The 17,917-nt window shown below is 39.2% G+C and overlaps 1 protein-coding gene across 1 annotated transcript in view; it reads right to left on the bottom strand.

Annotated features, from left to right (window-relative positions):
• MTMR10 (myotubularin related protein 10) overlaps positions 1 to 17,917 on the bottom strand; it is an 85,155-nt gene that overhangs the window by 22,428 nt on the left and 44,810 nt on the right. Inside the window, exons 10-12 of the mRNA XM_075535875.1 lie at positions 16,859 to 16,989; positions 14,310 to 14,379; positions 13,490 to 13,560 (exon numbers count right to left, since the gene is read on the bottom strand). Coding sequence (XP_075391990.1) covers positions 13,490 to 13,560; positions 14,310 to 14,379; positions 16,859 to 16,989 — 272 coding nt within the window. The remainder of the gene's footprint in view (positions 1 to 13,489; positions 13,561 to 14,309; positions 14,380 to 16,858; positions 16,990 to 17,917) is intronic.

Genomic DNA, 17,917 nt, shown 5'->3' with positions numbered 1-17,917 from the left:
GGAATGGCATCAGAACTTAAATTGTGAACACTTGGTGTGCAGAGGCTATAGGTGACAGTGGAAGCCCAAAACCCACTTGCAGGGTCCACACATGGATTAAACCTCTATTAAAGCCCCTCCAATCATAATTGAGGGCCATGAATAGATCTGTTAGCAGAGAGAGAAAACACTGTAAAGTGGATTATGGCAGATATAGTTAGGTCAAAGTGCAATATCATTTGATCGCCCTTCTGACCCATTTAAAAAGTGTTTCAGTTTGAAAACAAATGTGAAAAAAAAAAAGGGACACATGGATTATGTCCCAGGTGAATTGCCTCTGACCGTGAACCATGCATTGCTAACATGCAGAATGCACTGGAACATGGACTGTTGCAGATGCAGTTAAGTTAAAATTTAGCAGCCTATCATTTTTTCTCTTATATGATCTGTTTGAATTTGTTCTAGTTTTTATTATATTCTGCTTTCTTTACAATTGATTTTTATGTGTCTTACTTTGTTATGTTTGTTAGTTTTTCTGCATATGAAACCCAGGATCGGTCTATCTGTAGGTATAGTAGGTGGATTCATGGTTCTTTAGAAGCATGGCAGGGGAAGTTGCGGGGAAATGGGGAGGTCATAACAATGAGTACAAGAATCAAGAAAAAATTCAAATATAAATTGTGGTGATGATTGTACACCTCTACTCAATGTGACTGAACTATTGAGTTGTATGAGATGTCAATTACATACTAATAAAACAGTTGAAAAAATAGGCTTTATCAAATTTTTTCAAAGTTCACACTTCAAAAGACAATGTTAAGAAAAGGCAGTGTTAAAGAAATGAAAAGGCAAGGCACAAAGCAGAACAAAATATCTGCAAATCACAAATAATGTAATGAATTTCTACCCATAACAATAATGTATAGAATTTTTAGAACTCATTAATAAATTTTTGAAAATACCCGAGAGTGAAGAGAGCATTTTGCCAAATAAATCATATAAATGGGCAATAAATGCATAAATAATTTGAGACTAACGAAAATCACAACAAGATACCACTGCACAACCTAATGACTATAATTGAAATAGACAATAATAGGTTACAGAGAAACCAAAGTTCTCATACATTATTTGTGGGAAAGTAAAATTATATAGCTACTTTTGAGGAGTTTCTTAAAAAGTGGACCATAAATTTATCATATGACCCAGTAATTCAATGTACAGGTACTTCCCAAGAAGAAGAAAAGCATATGTCCCCACAGAGACTTATATATCCATGTTCACAGTAGCATAATTCATAGTAGCCAAAGTAGTACAAACAACCTAAATGTCACCAACATGTAAATGAATAAAAAAAACAGGGTACATTTACAATGGAATACTGTTCAGAAATAAGGATCAGAATGATGATTCTGTACCTGAATAAAATTGAAAAAACTTTATGGTAAGTGAAAGAAACCAGAGGCAAAAGACCACATGCTGTAAGACTACGTATGAATGAACTACCCAGAAAAGACTAATACAATAGAAAAATTACTCCTACCAGCAATCCTGCCTTCTGGTCAGCTGCAAGAACCACCAGATGATGTGAATTGGGAAAGCAGCCCAGTAAAAATGTCTGCTTCCCTAGATGCCCCACTCTTCCTGTGCAGTGTGCTTTACAAATCAAGGTCGACTTTCCCAGGAGTATTCTGAACATGTCAGCTCTCCCTACAACCCACCCACTGCCTGTCAGGTTAGTACAAATTCTTACAGAAGGTCCCCTGCAGTGGAGCCTGCTACCACATTAAAAATTCTGCCTGGTGAACAAGTAAATGTGGTGAAGAAAGCTGATGGTGCCCGGCTATCAAAAGAGATAGTGACTGGGGTCTTAAAGGCTTGAAGATAAACAAGCGGCCATCTAGCTCAGAAGCAACAAAGTCCACATGGAAGAACACACCAGCCTGTGTGATCGAGTGGTCCCAAAGGGATCAGTTACCAGGCATCAAAGAACAAAAAATCATATCATTGACTGCACACCTCCATGATAGGATCGCTGAAGACAAATGGGTGCATAAGCAAATGTGGTGAAGAAAGCTGATGGTGCCCGGCTATCAAAAGAGATAGTGTCTGGGGTCTTAAAGGCTTGAAGGTGAACAAGCGGCCATCTAGCTCAGAAGCAAATAAGCCCACATGGAAGAAGCATACCAGCCAGTGCGATCACGAGGTGCCCAAGGGACCAGGTACAAGGCATCATGCAACAAAAAAAAAGATATAAGTGTGTGTATGTACGTGTATATATGTGTATATGTATATATGTATGTATATATATGTATATATATCATATTAAATGAAGGGGGAAGTGCAGAGTGGAGACCCAAGGCCCAAGTGTCGACCAATGGAGATCCCCTCATAGAGGGATTTAGGAGAGGAGATGGGTTAATTAGGGTGTGAGGTAGTACCGATGAAGAACACAGCTTTCCCCCAGATCCTGGATGCTTCCTCCCCCCAACTACCATGATCCGAATTCTACCTTGCAGGGCTGGATAGGACAGAGGCTGTACACTGGTGCATATGAGGGTTGGAGGTACAGGGAATCCAGGGTGGATGATACCTTCAGGACCAAGGGTGTGAGGGACGATGCTGGGAGAGTGGAGGGTGAGTGGGTTGGAAAGGGGGAAGTGATTACAAGGATCCACATGTGACCTCTTCCCTGGGAGAGGGACAGCAGAGAAGGGGGGAAGGGAGACTCCGGATAGGGCAAGATATGACAAAACAACGATGTATAAATTACCAAGGGCATATGAGGGAGGGGGGAATGGGGAGGGAGGGGGAAAAAAGAGGACCTGATGCAAGGGGCTTAAGTGGAGAGCAAATGCCTTGAGAATGATTGGGGCAGAGAATGTATGGATGTGCTTTATACAATTGATGTATATATATGTATGGATTGTGGTAAGAGTTGTATGAGTCCCTAATAAAATGTAAAAGAAGAAAAGAGAAAAAAATGATTAGGGCAAAGACTGTACAGATGTGCTTTATACAATTGATGTATGTATATGTATGAACTGTGAAAAGAATTGTATGAGCCCCAATAAATTGTTAAAATAAAAAATAAAAAAAAATTCTGCCTGACTTTACATCCTTTGCATAGGCTCCCCAAATCAATGGGACAGATTTCCCTGAAGGTGAGTTTGGATCAGCTTGTCCCCTACTTCTGGTTCATGGCGAGAACATCTGGCTGAAGCTGCTGTGGGCTGGGAAGTGGTTTTTAGTAGTGTTTTCTCCTATAGTAAACTTGTAAGCTTCTTGTACTGTGTGGTAGTTTGTGTGTTGCTGGAAATGGTTTCACTTGTATTTCATGAACTAGCAGGCTCACCCACACTGAGCAGTTTCAGCAGAGCTTCCAGACTGAGAACAGATTACTAAGAAGGGCTTGGCTTGTCCACTTTGGAGGAATTTGATGCTGAAAATCTTAGACACAGCATGGACACATTGTCAGATCCTGAAGGCCTAACAGAAGCATAACATTGTGAGCAAACAATTGTCAGGATGGTAGGGTTTTGTGCAGGTCTGGGTAGTGTCTCACTGTTTTACATGGGGTCGCTATGAGTTGGAACTGACTTGATTGCATCTGACAACTCCTATAGACAACATATTATGGCTGTGGCACTGAAATCGGTAAGGCAAACCTGCTGGGCAAGCCAGTCCTAGCCCACACTGTAACTGTTGACTGCCAGGCTGCTGCAGAAGGCCCCTTGCAGTGGAATCTGCTATAACCATCATTCTTCCTGTACATTCTGTGCACATGGTAGATGTCCCAATGGCTTAGGCCTCTGAAATCAAAGTGTAGGTTTCTCTGGGAGTCAGTTCACCCCAAACTCCTGCCACTGCAAGTCAGTACTAAGAAATGCTAGCTCAAGTTGCTATGAGGTAGGAAGTCATGCTCCTATAACCAACATACTAAAGGATCTGAAATCAACAAAGCAGACCTCCGTGAAGACCCACTGGGCCAGTAAAATTGTTTCAGAAGGTCGCCAACCATGTAACTAGAAAGTGGGTTTCTTTAAGTAGAGCCCATCTCCTCCAATCAATACAGGGTCCCCGCCCTCTGAAAACAATGCCGATCCCTCGATCAGTTTGTTAGCTCCCTTCCACTGTCTGTCGGCTGCCAGACTGCTGTGGGCTGCTTTAGCCTTTACGTGCCTTCCCTAGGAAGTCAGCATTAGCTCCACCTCTTCTGATACAAAGGTAACTTTCCCTGTGTTTGCCTTGTGTGCCTTCTATAACTTTAGCACACCACACACAACAAGGGAAGACTTAGGCAAAACCTAAGGGCAACTCCTGGTCCTTCTTCTGGGGGCCTGAAAATGCTTATAGAAAATACTTCCCATGTTTATACTCCTTACACAGGCTCTCTGGCTGCAGGTTTTCACATGAAGAAGATGTGGCTGCAAAAAGTAAAGCAGGGAGGAAGCAATACCCAGAGATTGGGGATTGTGCCCCTGATGGACAAGTGCTTGATATATCTCTAAAGTGGCTGTGCCCTGTGGTGGATGGACTGATGACTCTGTTTTCTGTTTGCGAGACACATGAAAACTGAGTTCTGAACTTTCAAGTCCTAATCAAATGAGAAAGGAGAGGTGCTATCTTCAGTAAGCAGAAGTGGGAACCAAAGACCAAAGGCTCTGCCTGCCTTCTTTCAAAGTTTCTTGCAAAAACTCGTGAGGGCAAAACCACTGACTATTGGCAGAATTGAGAATGATAACAATTCCAGAGTCCTAGAAACAAAACAACCTCAAAAAACAAAAACATACAAGGTGCAAAGATAAACAGCCCATTCAAATGAACAAGATCATAAAGAATGAAAGTGCATCTACAGAAGTCCAAGTAATGAGCAGAGTGGAAGAATATGACAATGTTAAATTTTGTCATACTGTGTGGCTTGTGTGTTGCTGTGATTATGTCACTAGCATTAAATTACCAGCAAGTGAACAAGTTTCAGAAGAACTTCCAGACTAAAAACAGACAATGAAGCAGGATAGGCTGTCCGCTTATGCTGAATGAGCCACTGAAACCTTATTTACCCCCAGGTCTGAAGGCACCTAAATTATGACTGAGGAAGAGCTTGTCTTCTCAAAGTAGAATCTACCACATTGATATGGTTGGAGTAAAGCCTTTGGGAGTAAAGCTTGGGACTTTTCATTTGCTGATGGGGCACGACTCAAAGTAAGAAGACATAGCTGCAAATATCAGTTAATAAATGTACTTTGGAAAGTACGAGTATGAATCTAGGAAACCTGGAAGTCGTTAAAAATGAAATGGAACGATTGATAAAGATTGATGTTCTAGATGTTAAGTGAGTTGAAATGGCCTGATACTGGCCATGCTGAATTAGAAAATCAAATGGGTTACTGTGCTTTGAATGGTACAATTAAGACGAATAGTGTTGGATTCTTCATCATCAAAAAGGATATTTCAAGATCTATCTTGAAGTACAACATGTCTGTTATAGGAGAATGTCTATGTATATGCAAGAAAATTCATCAATACAACTATTATTCAAATTTATGCACCAATCACTAAAGCTAGTGATGAAGAAATTAATGAATTCTAATAACTTTAGTTTGAAATTGATAAAACATGCAATCAAGAGGCAGTGATAATTATCGGTGATTGCAATGTCCAAAGTTAGAAACAAAGAGGAAGGAACAGTAGTTGGAAAATTTGGGTTGGTGATACAAAAAACAGCTGGATATTACATGAAAGAATTTTTCAAGACCAACAACTTCTTTGTTGCAAATACCTTTTCAACAACATAAAAGGCGACTATACATGTGAAAATCTCCACATGGACTTGCCCAGATGGAATACACAGAAATCAAATGGATTACTTCTTGTGGGAAAAGACAACGGAGAAACTCAGTATTTGCAGCTACAACCAGGCCAGGGGCTGGCGATGGTAGAGACCATTCAGTTCAGGTGGAAGTTGAAGAAAATTAAAACAATTTAATAAGAGCTCTAAAATATGACCATGACTCTATTCCACCTCAATTCTGAGAACATCTCATGAATGAAGTTGATGCATTAAACACTAATGACAGAAGACCCATGGATGATATCAAGAACATCATACATTAATAAAGCAAATCATCATTAAAAAGATAGGAAATAAAGAAAAGATCAAAGTAGATGCCAGAAGAGATTCTGAAACTTGCTCTTAATTGTACAGCAGTTATAGCAAATGGAAGAAATTATTACGTCAAAGACCTGAACAAAAAATTTCAAAGGGCAGTTGAAGACAAAGTAAAATATTATAACAAAATGGGCAAAGATTTAGAATTAGAAAAGCAAAATGGAAGAACATGCTCAACAAATCTTAAACTGAAAGAACTAAAACAACAACAAAACATTTCAAGCCACAGGCTGCAAGATCGAAACATTTTATGGGCAAAGTACTGAGCAATGCAGGAAGTATCAAAAGAAAATACACAGTCATAGTACCAACATTCAAACATTTCAAGAGAGAGCAAGAATCTACTGTACTGTAAAAAGAAATTCAAATTACACGGAAAGCTTTAGCCCCAAACAAGGTTCCATGACCCGAAGGCCTAACAACTGAAATGTTTCAATAAGCTGATGAAACACTGGAAGCATTCACTCATCTATACCAGGATTTTTGGAAAACAACTACTTAGCCAATTGACTTGAAGAGATCAAACTATAGATGAAAGAACAGTATCATTGATATCATACACAAGTAAAATTTTGCTGAAGACCATCCAACAATGGTTGTAGCAGTACATTGACAAGAAGCTGTTAGAGGTTCAGGCCGAATTTAGAAGAGGCTGTGGAAGAAGGGATATCAAAGGTGATTGTCATATCTTGGCTTAAAGCAGAGAATACCAGAAAGATGTTTACTTGTGTTTTATTTACTATGGATAGCCTTGATTAGAAGGGGGATTCTAGAAGACTTCATTGTGCTAGTGCAGAACTTGAACATGAATTAAGAGGCAGTTACAGAAACAGAACAAAAAAATACTGCATAGTTTAAAATCAGAAAAGGTGTGTGTCGGGGTGATATCCTCTCACCATACTACTCAATCTGTGTGTTAAGCAAATAATCAGAGAAACTGGATTCTGTGAAGAGTGTGGTATCAGAACTGGGAGAAAGGCTTATTAAGAACTTGTGATATGCAGATGACACACAGCCTCGCTTGCTGAAAGTGAGGAAGACTTGAAGCCCTTGCTGGTGAAAGGTCAAGGCTTGCAGCCCTCAGTGTGGATCACAACTCCCTATAAAGAAATCAAAATTCCTCACAACTGGACCAATAGGTAACATCATGATAAAAATGGACAAACAGTTTAGTTTGTTAGGGATTTTTTCTTGCTTGTATACACAATCAATGTTCACGAAGCATCAGACAAATGAAGCACTGCAGTAGGTAAATCTGCTGCGCAAAACTTTTAAGTGTTTAAAAGCAACCTTTGAGGATTAAGGTGTGCCTTACCTCAGAGAGTTGGACAGTAAATAAAGAAGACTAAAGAAAAATCAATGCATTTGAACACTGGTGTTGGTGAGGAATACTGTACCACAGACTGCCAGAAGAACACACAAATCATTCTTAGGAGTGTAGCCAGAATATTCTTTAGAGGCATGATGAGGTTTCTTCTGATGTAGTTTTGGCATGCTATTAGGAGAAGGACATCATGGGTAAAGTGGAGGGTCAGAATAAAAGAGGAAGTCCTTCAATGAGATGGACTGATACAATGGTTGCAACATGGGTTCAAATAGAAGTACACTTGTGAAGGTGGTACAGGACTAGGCAATGCTTTGTTCTGTTGTGCACAGGATCGCTGTTATTCGGAAGTGACTTGATGGCACTTATCTGCACCAACAACCACCTAGGTGGTGGGCGTTACAAAGGCTATGGCTAGAAGAGCCATTTCAAGAAATTCATTGCACTGTAACACTCTAAAAAAGAAACAGAACAGGAATGTTGTAATTAAGAGAAAATAGCAGAAGTGAGAAACACAATAGAAAGATTTAACATCAAATATAAGTAAGCGGAAAACAGAATTAGTAAAGCAGAGGATAGAGAATCACCATTATTGAAAAGCAATAAGAATGGAGGCTCAAGACTACTCAGCACAATTTATTAGAATTGTGGAGCAACATCAAGAGATTTAATGTACATGTCATGAAAAATCTGGAAGGAGATGAGAAATAGCATGGACAGGTAGAATATTTGAAAAAATAATGACAAAAAATTTCTGAACCTGGTCAAGGAAATGAATCTATATATATAAGATGGTAAGCAAAATCCAAGCAGATTAAAAATAATAAAAAGCAGAGAATTTTAAAAACAGCAAAAGAAACTCAATAAGTGAGAACAGGTTTCTCCCCAGAAGAGAGAAAACTAGCAGGCAAAAGAATAATATAGAAGTAGCTCCCAGGTTACAAACATGATCTGTTCCTATGTCTTAAGAATTTGTCACAGCTTCAGATCAGTTCTACTAGGTTCAGCCACAGAGAAGGTAAAGTTAGAATCTCACTCTTATAGAAGAGCAGTGTGGCTGTTGTATAGCAACTGAGTCTCTTGCCTTCCGACTATGAGCACAATCTCAAGTAGACATGTCTCATTTAAAGCCAGTGGGGCTCGGCTCAAACATATCAGGAATCACACCACTTTGAATGTGTCATTCTCCCACGGTTCTTCAAATAAGCCAGCTTGCACATCAGGTTCCTGAACGGACTCCACTATGCCTCTTCTAACTCTCCAATTCCAGATTTGGATCGGTCGTTTTTCCCACTGCAGTTGCCATAGTAAATTTACCAAATTGAAAATTTTGAGTATGTTTCTGTTTGCTTCACCCCTCATACTATAACCACGTAAAGGGTAAGTAGGAGCTCTCTGTAAGTCAGATGTTCAGAACCTGGGGCTACCTATAATTAAAATGCGGAAAGAAAAAAAAAACAACCCCGTCAATCAATACTATACCCAGTTCAACCTTACCTTGTTAAGTAGCACTGAGTTGGTTCTGACTAACAGCGACAAAGGAATGAGATACTGTCCTATCCTGTGCCATCCCGACAATTATTATGTTTGAGCCCATTGTTGCAGCTACCATTTCAATTCATCTTAAGGGTTTTCTTCTTTTTTAAAAAACATCATTTTATTGGGGGGCCCATACAACTCCTATCACAATCCATACATACGTCAATTATGTAAAGCACACTTGTACATTCGTTGCCTTCATCATTCTGAAAACATTTGCTTTCTGCTTGGGCTCTTGGAGTCAGCTCCTCATTTTTCATTTGTTTTCCCTCCCTCCCCACTCCCCCCTCGCTCACGAACCCTTGATAATTTATAAATTATTATTATTTTGTCATATCCTACACTGCCAAACTTTTCTGTTGCCCATCCCCCAGGGAGGAGGTTATATACAGATCCTTGTAATCGGTTCCCCACTTTTGTTCTTTTTGACTGCCGTTCTACATTTCCAAGCATGATGTCCTTTTCCAGGGGTAGATCTCTTCCTGTAACACGTCCACAGTACGTCAAATGAGTTCTGGGCGTGAATCTAAGGAGCATTCTGGAGGCCTGACCTCCAAGACAGATTTTTTTGTTCTTCTGGAAGTCCATGGTACTTTCAGTATTCTTTACCGACACCACAGTTCAGATCTTCAGTCTTCCTTATCAATATCTAACTTTCAAAAGCATATGAGGCAATCATAGAGGCAAAAATACCATCACTTTGGTATTGTCAACTTACCCCAGCATGTTACAAATGCAAGAGAGTGGATTTAATAATCATTGTAGCCACTGAAAAATGTGCACATATCCACAAAAGTAAAGGAGAAGGGGCATCAAAATGGCACACTGCGCACAAAAATAAAATGCACAATCTGAAAGTATTAGAAAAAAATGGACAAAGACAGCTTAATACACACACACACACACACACCAAAACAGCAGAAAGGAGTCCTTTCTGATCAGTGATTACAGTGAATGTAAATGGACTAAGTGTTCCAATCAAAAGGCAGAGCGGGGGAAGGAATAAGAATGAAAGAAAGCTCCAACTGTATGCTGTTTACAAGACACATACCTTCGGCAGGCACATTACACTAATAGGTTAAAGGTGAAAAAAAAGTTATTCTTTGTAAACAGCAAAAAGAGAAGTGGGTTGGCAATCATCAGAAAAAATGAGACCTTCAGACAAAATCTGTTAGAAGAGATGAAGGTGAATTTTAATACTAATAATAGGGGCAATTAATCAAGTGCATTTAACAATTACATTTGCAATTAAATATAACACTAATAGAGATGAAAGAAGAAATGCACAGCACTACAAGAGAATGGAGACTTCAATATACCACTTACAATATTGGTCAGAACGTCTAGAAAGGTCAGCAAGTAACAAGAAGAAAAAGAGGACCTGAGTTACATCATGAGCCAATGTAAACAAATGTAAAACAATGTAAACTGAGAGACATATACAGAACACTTCACCAGACAATACAATATACATTTTACTCAAGGGCATATGAATTATTCTAGACAGACCACATGACAGATGATAAATTCAGTCTCATATAAAAAAATAATTTTACTGGGGGCTCACAACTCTTACCATAATCCATCCAATGTGTCAAGCCCATTTGTACATTTGTTGCCATCATCATTCTTAAAACATTTGCTTTCTGCTTGAGGCCTTGGTATCAGCTCCTAATTTTCCCCCTCTCTCCCAACACCCTCCTCCCTCACGAACCCTTGATAATTTATAAATTATTATTTTGTCATATCTTATACTGTCCGACATCTCCCTTCACCCACTTTACTGTTGTCCATCCCCAACGGAGGTTATATGAAGATCCTCGTAATCAATTTCCCCTTTCCATCCTACCCTTCCTCTACCCTCCCAGTATCACCAATCTCAGCACTGATCCTGAAGGGATCATCTGTCCTGGATTCCCTGTGTTTTCAGTTCCTATCTGTACAAGTGAACATCCTCTGGTCTACCCAGATTTGTAAGGTAGAATTAGGATCATGATAGTGGCGGGTGGGGGTGGGGGTGTGGAAGCATTTAGGAGCTAGAGGAAAGTTGTATGTAAAAACATTTTCTTTATTCTTCAACTCTTTGATATCATTTCCCCTTTATCCCCTTCCTTCCCCACACTACCCTCCAGGAATCCTTATTATATATTATTTTCTCCCATATTTTATACCATCCAATGTACCCATTCATCTGCAGTTGTTATTCGTTCCCCTTGAGTGGGGTTATACAATTATCAGTGATAACAGCTTTCTCTTCCTCATCCCTACCCCTCCTCTTCTCATACCCTCAGGGAATCATTGCTCCCATTACTGTTTCTGAAGGGTAATCTATCTTGGCTTTCATGCATGGAATATACAGATGCTTCTTTTCAATGTGAACTGAGCCATCACCAAGTGAAAGTCTTGAAAGCTTTTACTTCATCTTCATCATTAAGGAAAACTCTACTTTAAGCTCTTGCCAAGTTGTATCTTGAATGCATTCAACTTGAGGAGCTCATTTTCTGGCACTGTATTTTACAATACTCACAGGTTTTCAGTGACTAATCCCTCAAAGGTGAATAGCCTATTCTTTCTTTCGAGACTCTTTTTAGTCTGGAAGCTCTGCTAAAATGTGTTCACAATGGCCCACCCTGTTGATATTCGAAATACCAGTGGCATAGGTTTCAGCATCAAAGAACACATAAGCCATCACAGTAGGGCAAACTAATAGATAAAACAGTGGTTAATTAATTGCAGAGGCAGTGAATTTTCAATGTGGCTCTTCTAGCTAACCTGTCTAACTCCTACCTAGTGACTTTTCCCTGCATGGGTCTGGTAAGAATGTGGGGGAAGATACTGAGAGGATTCTTCTTGTGAGTAATTGTGAACACAATCCCATGGAGTGCCATCCTACAATGTATGAAATGAACCTTTTGAGACGTAGGCGAAAGCATCTCATTACCAGGAAGAGTCAGGAGTGGAACTTGTCTCTGGACCCAAGATTGTTAGGCAGCTTAGCCTAGGGAATTGGGAAGTTCATTTATGCATGCCCAGGAGAGCCAGCATAGGAAAGCTGGATTTTCCCGCTGAGATGGGCTCGGATGGGCGTTACACCTGGAGCAGCCCACCTGGGCCAGGTGACTGCAATTCAGCCAATGGGATCGACCTGGTCGTTCACCACGCCTCCCCCGGGAATCCTTAAAAAGGCAGGAACCGAGAGGGTGAGGGGCTTGCTTGGTGGTCTGGATGACTTCGTGGGAGGAGAGGGATCCTTGCGTGACCTGGGGCAGGCTCTGCCAGGCCGCATGGTCAAAGGAATTCAATGGGTGCCGCGTAAAACCTGAAATTTCTTTTAACTCTCATTAAATTCACTTGGATCACGAGCCCGGCTTTGGCGTGAAATCTTCCTCGCGCAGAGTCAAGGACTGATGCTGAAATCTAGTCCCGGAGAGAGAGATCTTACAAGATCCATACACAGTGTACATCATGGATCCAGATGACAGTGAACCTACTGGATCCAGTGAACCTCCTCCTGATGATGGACTTCTCAGTCCACAGAGCAAGTAGAGTGCCTCAGAGCAGGATGCTAGGCTGTGGAGTGCTGCACTTAGTGGGGAAGTTGGACTTGCTGACCCACAGAAGTAGAGCTGAGTGCCTTCTGGCTGAGGCTTACAGGACTCATATGCCTCTGGGCACTTCATCCAGGGAGGTGGCTCTACTGACCCTCGCCTACACATTGAGGCTTACAGCAGAGTGGCCGATGCACATTTATTAGCAAATCTTAAACAACTTTCTAGAATGCCCTGATAAATAATTGTATCCTCAGCATTTCTCACTTGCATTACAACCCAGAAATTTCCATATTAAATACTTTAATCATACATTTTGTCTGAGTTCTGCATAGCCATTGCAATGGATATTAGAAACTAGCAAGGTAAAACAGAATATTAAGATAACATTAACTATAGAGATTGTAAAATTATTTGGTGTACAATTATCCATTTATTGACTGGAAGATTTCTATAGTGAAGCTTATTTCTACCAAATACTAGACAAAATTTACATTATGGACTTTTCATTTCAATTGATTTCTGCTAACCAGCTGTCTCCTTAGAGTCATAGTCAAGCAGGAACCAGAACGTAACGTACTCAAGGGAAAGAAAGTCATAAGAATTAGAAAGACAGCAAGGTTTGATGCTAAGGACCATTTGTCAACATTAATACTTATCTACTTAGGGGTGATGTAAACATACCACAAAATAGAAAAAATTAATAAAATGCAGAAAGTTACATTTCTTTCTATTCTATTTGCAATGTTTGTGTCTTAATGTAATAATTTGCAAAACTTGGAATGTATTTGATGATATTATAGTAAGAAATAGGTAGGACTAATGTAATTTACCTGAATGTGGATACTCAATCTCCCAGGTTGGCTGAATGATAATCATGGTATTTATGGTGACTAGCTTAATTACCTTTGAAAATTACAAAATTACCTTGTAAGATTACAGAGAGATGTTTGCTTTCAAGTATGCACACAAGTTCTGCTGAATGTTTAAGGAATGTCCTGAAAAAGCAAGGGAGAATAATAAATAAAAATTTTAATTTTCATTACAAGAATTTAAGTACTTGATATCAAGCATATCCAACTTTTCACTATATATAGTGTCTTTTCAATAATTTTTAAGAGCTTCTTCAGTATTTACATGATTATTCAAGAAACTCTATTTTCTGATTTTTTTGACATCTGGAAAATTAATTAACCCTTTATAAGCAGCAAAGAATTTAGATATACAATATCCTAGAAATGACAAAATTATAAATATGGTGAAATAATTATTGTGCTAAGGGTTAGGGATGAGCATGAGGTGATATAATTATAAAGGGGCAGTAGGGGGCCACTTTGTGGTAATGGAGTCCTGTGTATGACTGTGGGGGTAGTTACATAAATTTGCAAAGTGATAATATTTCACAGAACTATATATACATGTAATATCACACGAGAGCATGTGTACAACAGGAAAAATATGACTAAAACCTGTAGCTTGTACCAATGTCAATTTCCTGGTTGTGATATTGTACTCTACTTATATAAGATAATGCTACTTTTGGGGGGAATGAGTGAACCTATCTGAGGTTTCCCTGAGAGAGCCAAAAGAGAAGATGGAGGCCTGAAGGAATGCTGTATTTGGCTTTTTTGCAGAATTATAGAATGTCATCAAATATTTGTTTTGTGTTATTTTTACAACTCGCTGTGAATCTATAATTATTTCAAAATAAAGTCCAAGAAAGTAAAAGGAAAGAGGCTGTACAAACCTTATATATTCTAACCACCGAGTATTCTCCAGTGAAGATAACCATTTCTCTTCTGTTTCTTCAAAAGTTTCTGCAATAAATATCACACACACACAGACAACACTTTAGGTATTTTAAACTTAATAGTAGATCTCTATCACAGTTAACAGACACATCATAGTTTTAACATTTGAAAGTTGGCTTTAACAAAGTATTATGTTGGACACCCCTGTCAGAGGGCCACAAGGAAGAGAGGAGCCAGTCAGGGTACAATATAGAGTACAATATATAACATGAAAAACACAATCTTCCTCTGGGTCTTTGATGCTTCTTCCACCCCCAACCTTCCAGTATCATGACCCTAATTCTATCTTACAAATCTGGCTAGACTGAAACATGTACACTGGCCCAGATGGGAGCTCGCAGCACAGGAAATCCAGGACAGATAAACCCCTCAGGACCAAAACAAGGGGAGCAGCAATACTAGGAGGGTAAGGGAAGGAGGGGGGGTTAGAGGGAACCAATCATACTAATCGACCCATGGCTCCCCTCTCTGGGGGATGGGCAGCAGAGAAGTGGGTGAGGGGAGACAGCGGTCGGTGTAAGACAAGAGGGAAAAAAAGGAATTAATTTATAAATTATCAAGGGGACATGGGGGAAGGGAGGAGAGAAAAAATGAGGAGCTGATACCAAGGGCTCAAATAGAAAGAAAACATTTTGAGAAGGATGATGACAACATATGTACAAGTGTGTTTGACACATGGATATGTGTATGGATTGTGATGAGAGCTGCAAGAGGGCCCAATTTAAAAAAAGTATCATGAAGGGGATAAAAAAGAAAGGGCCACATATATGGGAGACTTACTGGGCTAGCATCACTTTTCTGATGAGTCAGGCTGTGCAACTGTGTTGTTTGTGTGACACTCCACAAATAAAAAGGGGTGGGGTGGTCAAAGCCTTGCAAACCCTATGAAATCTTTCAGCTTCCTTCATCAGATCTAACCACTAGTCTGAGTGGTTACAAAAGGAGAAAAAGTAACATTGAAACTGATCTCAGTGCTTTCGTAGCACATGGACTAGTTTCAAACATGTTTTTTAAAAAACCAAAAGAATCATGAATTTTCAATTTCAATAACACAAAACAAATATTTGATGACAATCTATAATTCTATAAAAAAGCCAAATACAGCGTCCCTTTAGGCCTCCATCTTCTCTTTTGGCTCTCTCAGGGAAACCTCAGGCAGTACCAACAATTTGACCTTCCAAGAGTCAATGACCAGAAGGTCATTCCTGTCAAACTATGCCCTGAACCTGGTTCTTCCTACTCTCAACACTGTCCCAAACCTCTAAACCACAGGCGTCCCTTCTGAAAGGCTTGCTCTGCCTCTGCTTTATCGTCCCCTCAATCAGATGCAAAACAGCATTCTTACAGAAAGAGAGTATAGAACTGAGTAACTGTATGGCAAGACTGTAGAACTGGCTGTACCTGCAGCACTGAGAGAACACCTTCCTGGCATGGTTCAGATTTCCTTGCAGTCATGTCCTGGTCCACCTCAAGCTGCCTCTCATCTTACAAATCCTAGGCTTCAGTTACATTCAATTTACTGGACTTCTGACAATCATTTATGTCACTGTGTTTTCTTTTAAACCCACCTCCTTGCCCCTTGTTATTCTAGGAGATGGACATTGAATATGGAAGGCCAACGAAAAATCAATGCATTTGGAGTGTTTTGAAGGAGAAATATTAGAAATACCACAGACTCCCAAAATAACAAACAGATCTGTCTCATGTACTTTAGACATGTTATCAGGAGAAGAATACTATACTTGGAAATGGAGAGGCAGCATAAAGGAGGAAGGTCCTAGACATGATGGACAGACCCAGTGGCTGCAACAATGGCCTCAAACATTTGAACAATTGTGAGAATGGAGCACTAGGTGGTGTTTTATTCTGTTGTAAAGAGGGTGGCTGTGAGTTGGAACTAGCTCACAGACATCTAACAACAACAACAACACAATGAAAGTAACGTTCTCAGATCTCTCCTTGTGGCAAACTCCCACTCCTCATTCACAATTGTTTCTCTAGTTCAGAGGTAGCATAGAGATAATTATGCACACAATTCTAGTATAACATATTTTACACTAAATATGCTTATTGTATCCCTTCCTTCCAGTGTACACTGAAGGCACTCGGTAAGAGTATACTCAGATATATTAGAGTTGAGGTGACATGAACTATACAACATGGTTCTACTTAATATTCATGTCAAGTCACATTTCTCAAAAATATAATGGTATATATTAAAATCTTAGTAAAACTGTCTATAAGGTAATATGTTGTTCTATTTACTAAATTATTTTATCAAAGCATTCCATTTTATCTTTAATGATTAAACTTCACTTACGCGGTTCTCATATTCTCTCACAATGAATTTGTGTAAGTATTTCAATGCGTCTCTCCCTAAATATACCTATTTCAACACATTTAAGGTGTATTACTCTTCTTGAATGGTTCATAAAATTCTGCTTCCCATTCATATATATGTACATTTAAATAACAATGAAATTACCATTAATACATAGTTGCTTAAGTTTTACAAATGCCGCCTGTACTTCTTGGATATTAGGCAAGACTTTATCCAAATCCGATTTGTAAACATCACTTCTCTGTGGATGACTTTTAATTATTGCATTACAAATCCTAATAAAGACAAAATCTTTTAGTCAGTATACATTTATTTAAGCAACATCTACTTATTAAGCATATACTCGCAGCCTGGCTCTGCTCTAAAAGCTAAGATGAGCAAGGCAAGTAAGACCTCTGTCTTCATGAGTATAAATTTGATGGTCAGTAGCAAGCAGATGGTCACTAAAACCACCGGTAGGGTGAAAATCTTTAAGGAAGGAACACAGAATCAGAAGAGAAAGTGGCTTTAGCTAGGTTCTATGTAATGGCTGGGGAGATGCCGACAGACGCGTGGAGTAGAGAATAGCAAGGAAGAGGAACTTCAGGAGAAGTCAAGAGCCCAGAGGGCTTGTCATTTCTCAGTCACTGCTTAGCCAAAGAAGAATGAAATAGGCCCACTAACTTCATTGGCATGAAGGTTATTGGTGACTTTAGCAAATGATGCCAAACTTGTTTATTGTGATGAATTAAAACCATTTTATAAGCTATTGTGGCTTCACTTACATAAAGTACATTGAACTACAAGAAAAACTCCATTCATTTGGAAGTCTCTCAACTGGAAATCACTACACTATAAAAATACACTAAAGGCAAATGATGGCTTGTTATCGAAGATGCCAGCACTTAAGATCCTGAAATTTCTTATAAACCAAATAACTACAGTGTAAATTGAATGTTAATTTTACTACTTTAAAAACTGATTTAAAAAGAACAATTATTACATAAGAAATATGATGTCAACTAACTTACAAGACTATATTGTTTTCAACTAGTAGGGAGTTTTCAAAGTGGTGACCTTTCAGAAACAGACTGCCAGGCCTTTCTTCTGAGATGCCTTTCAGTGGGCTTGAACTACCAAATTTTCAGTTAGTTGCCAAGTGTTTAATTCTTCCCATTTCTAAGGTACCCTAGAGAGTATATAGTATTTAAGTTATTTATCACA

The sequence above is a fragment of the Tenrec ecaudatus genome, chromosome 17, assembly GCF_050624435.1.
Source record: "Tenrec ecaudatus isolate mTenEca1 chromosome 17, mTenEca1.hap1, whole genome shotgun sequence".
Classification (NCBI taxonomy): Eukaryota; Metazoa; Chordata; class Mammalia; order Afrosoricida; family Tenrecidae; genus Tenrec; species Tenrec ecaudatus.
This window is presented reverse-complemented; position numbering and strand designations above follow the sequence as displayed.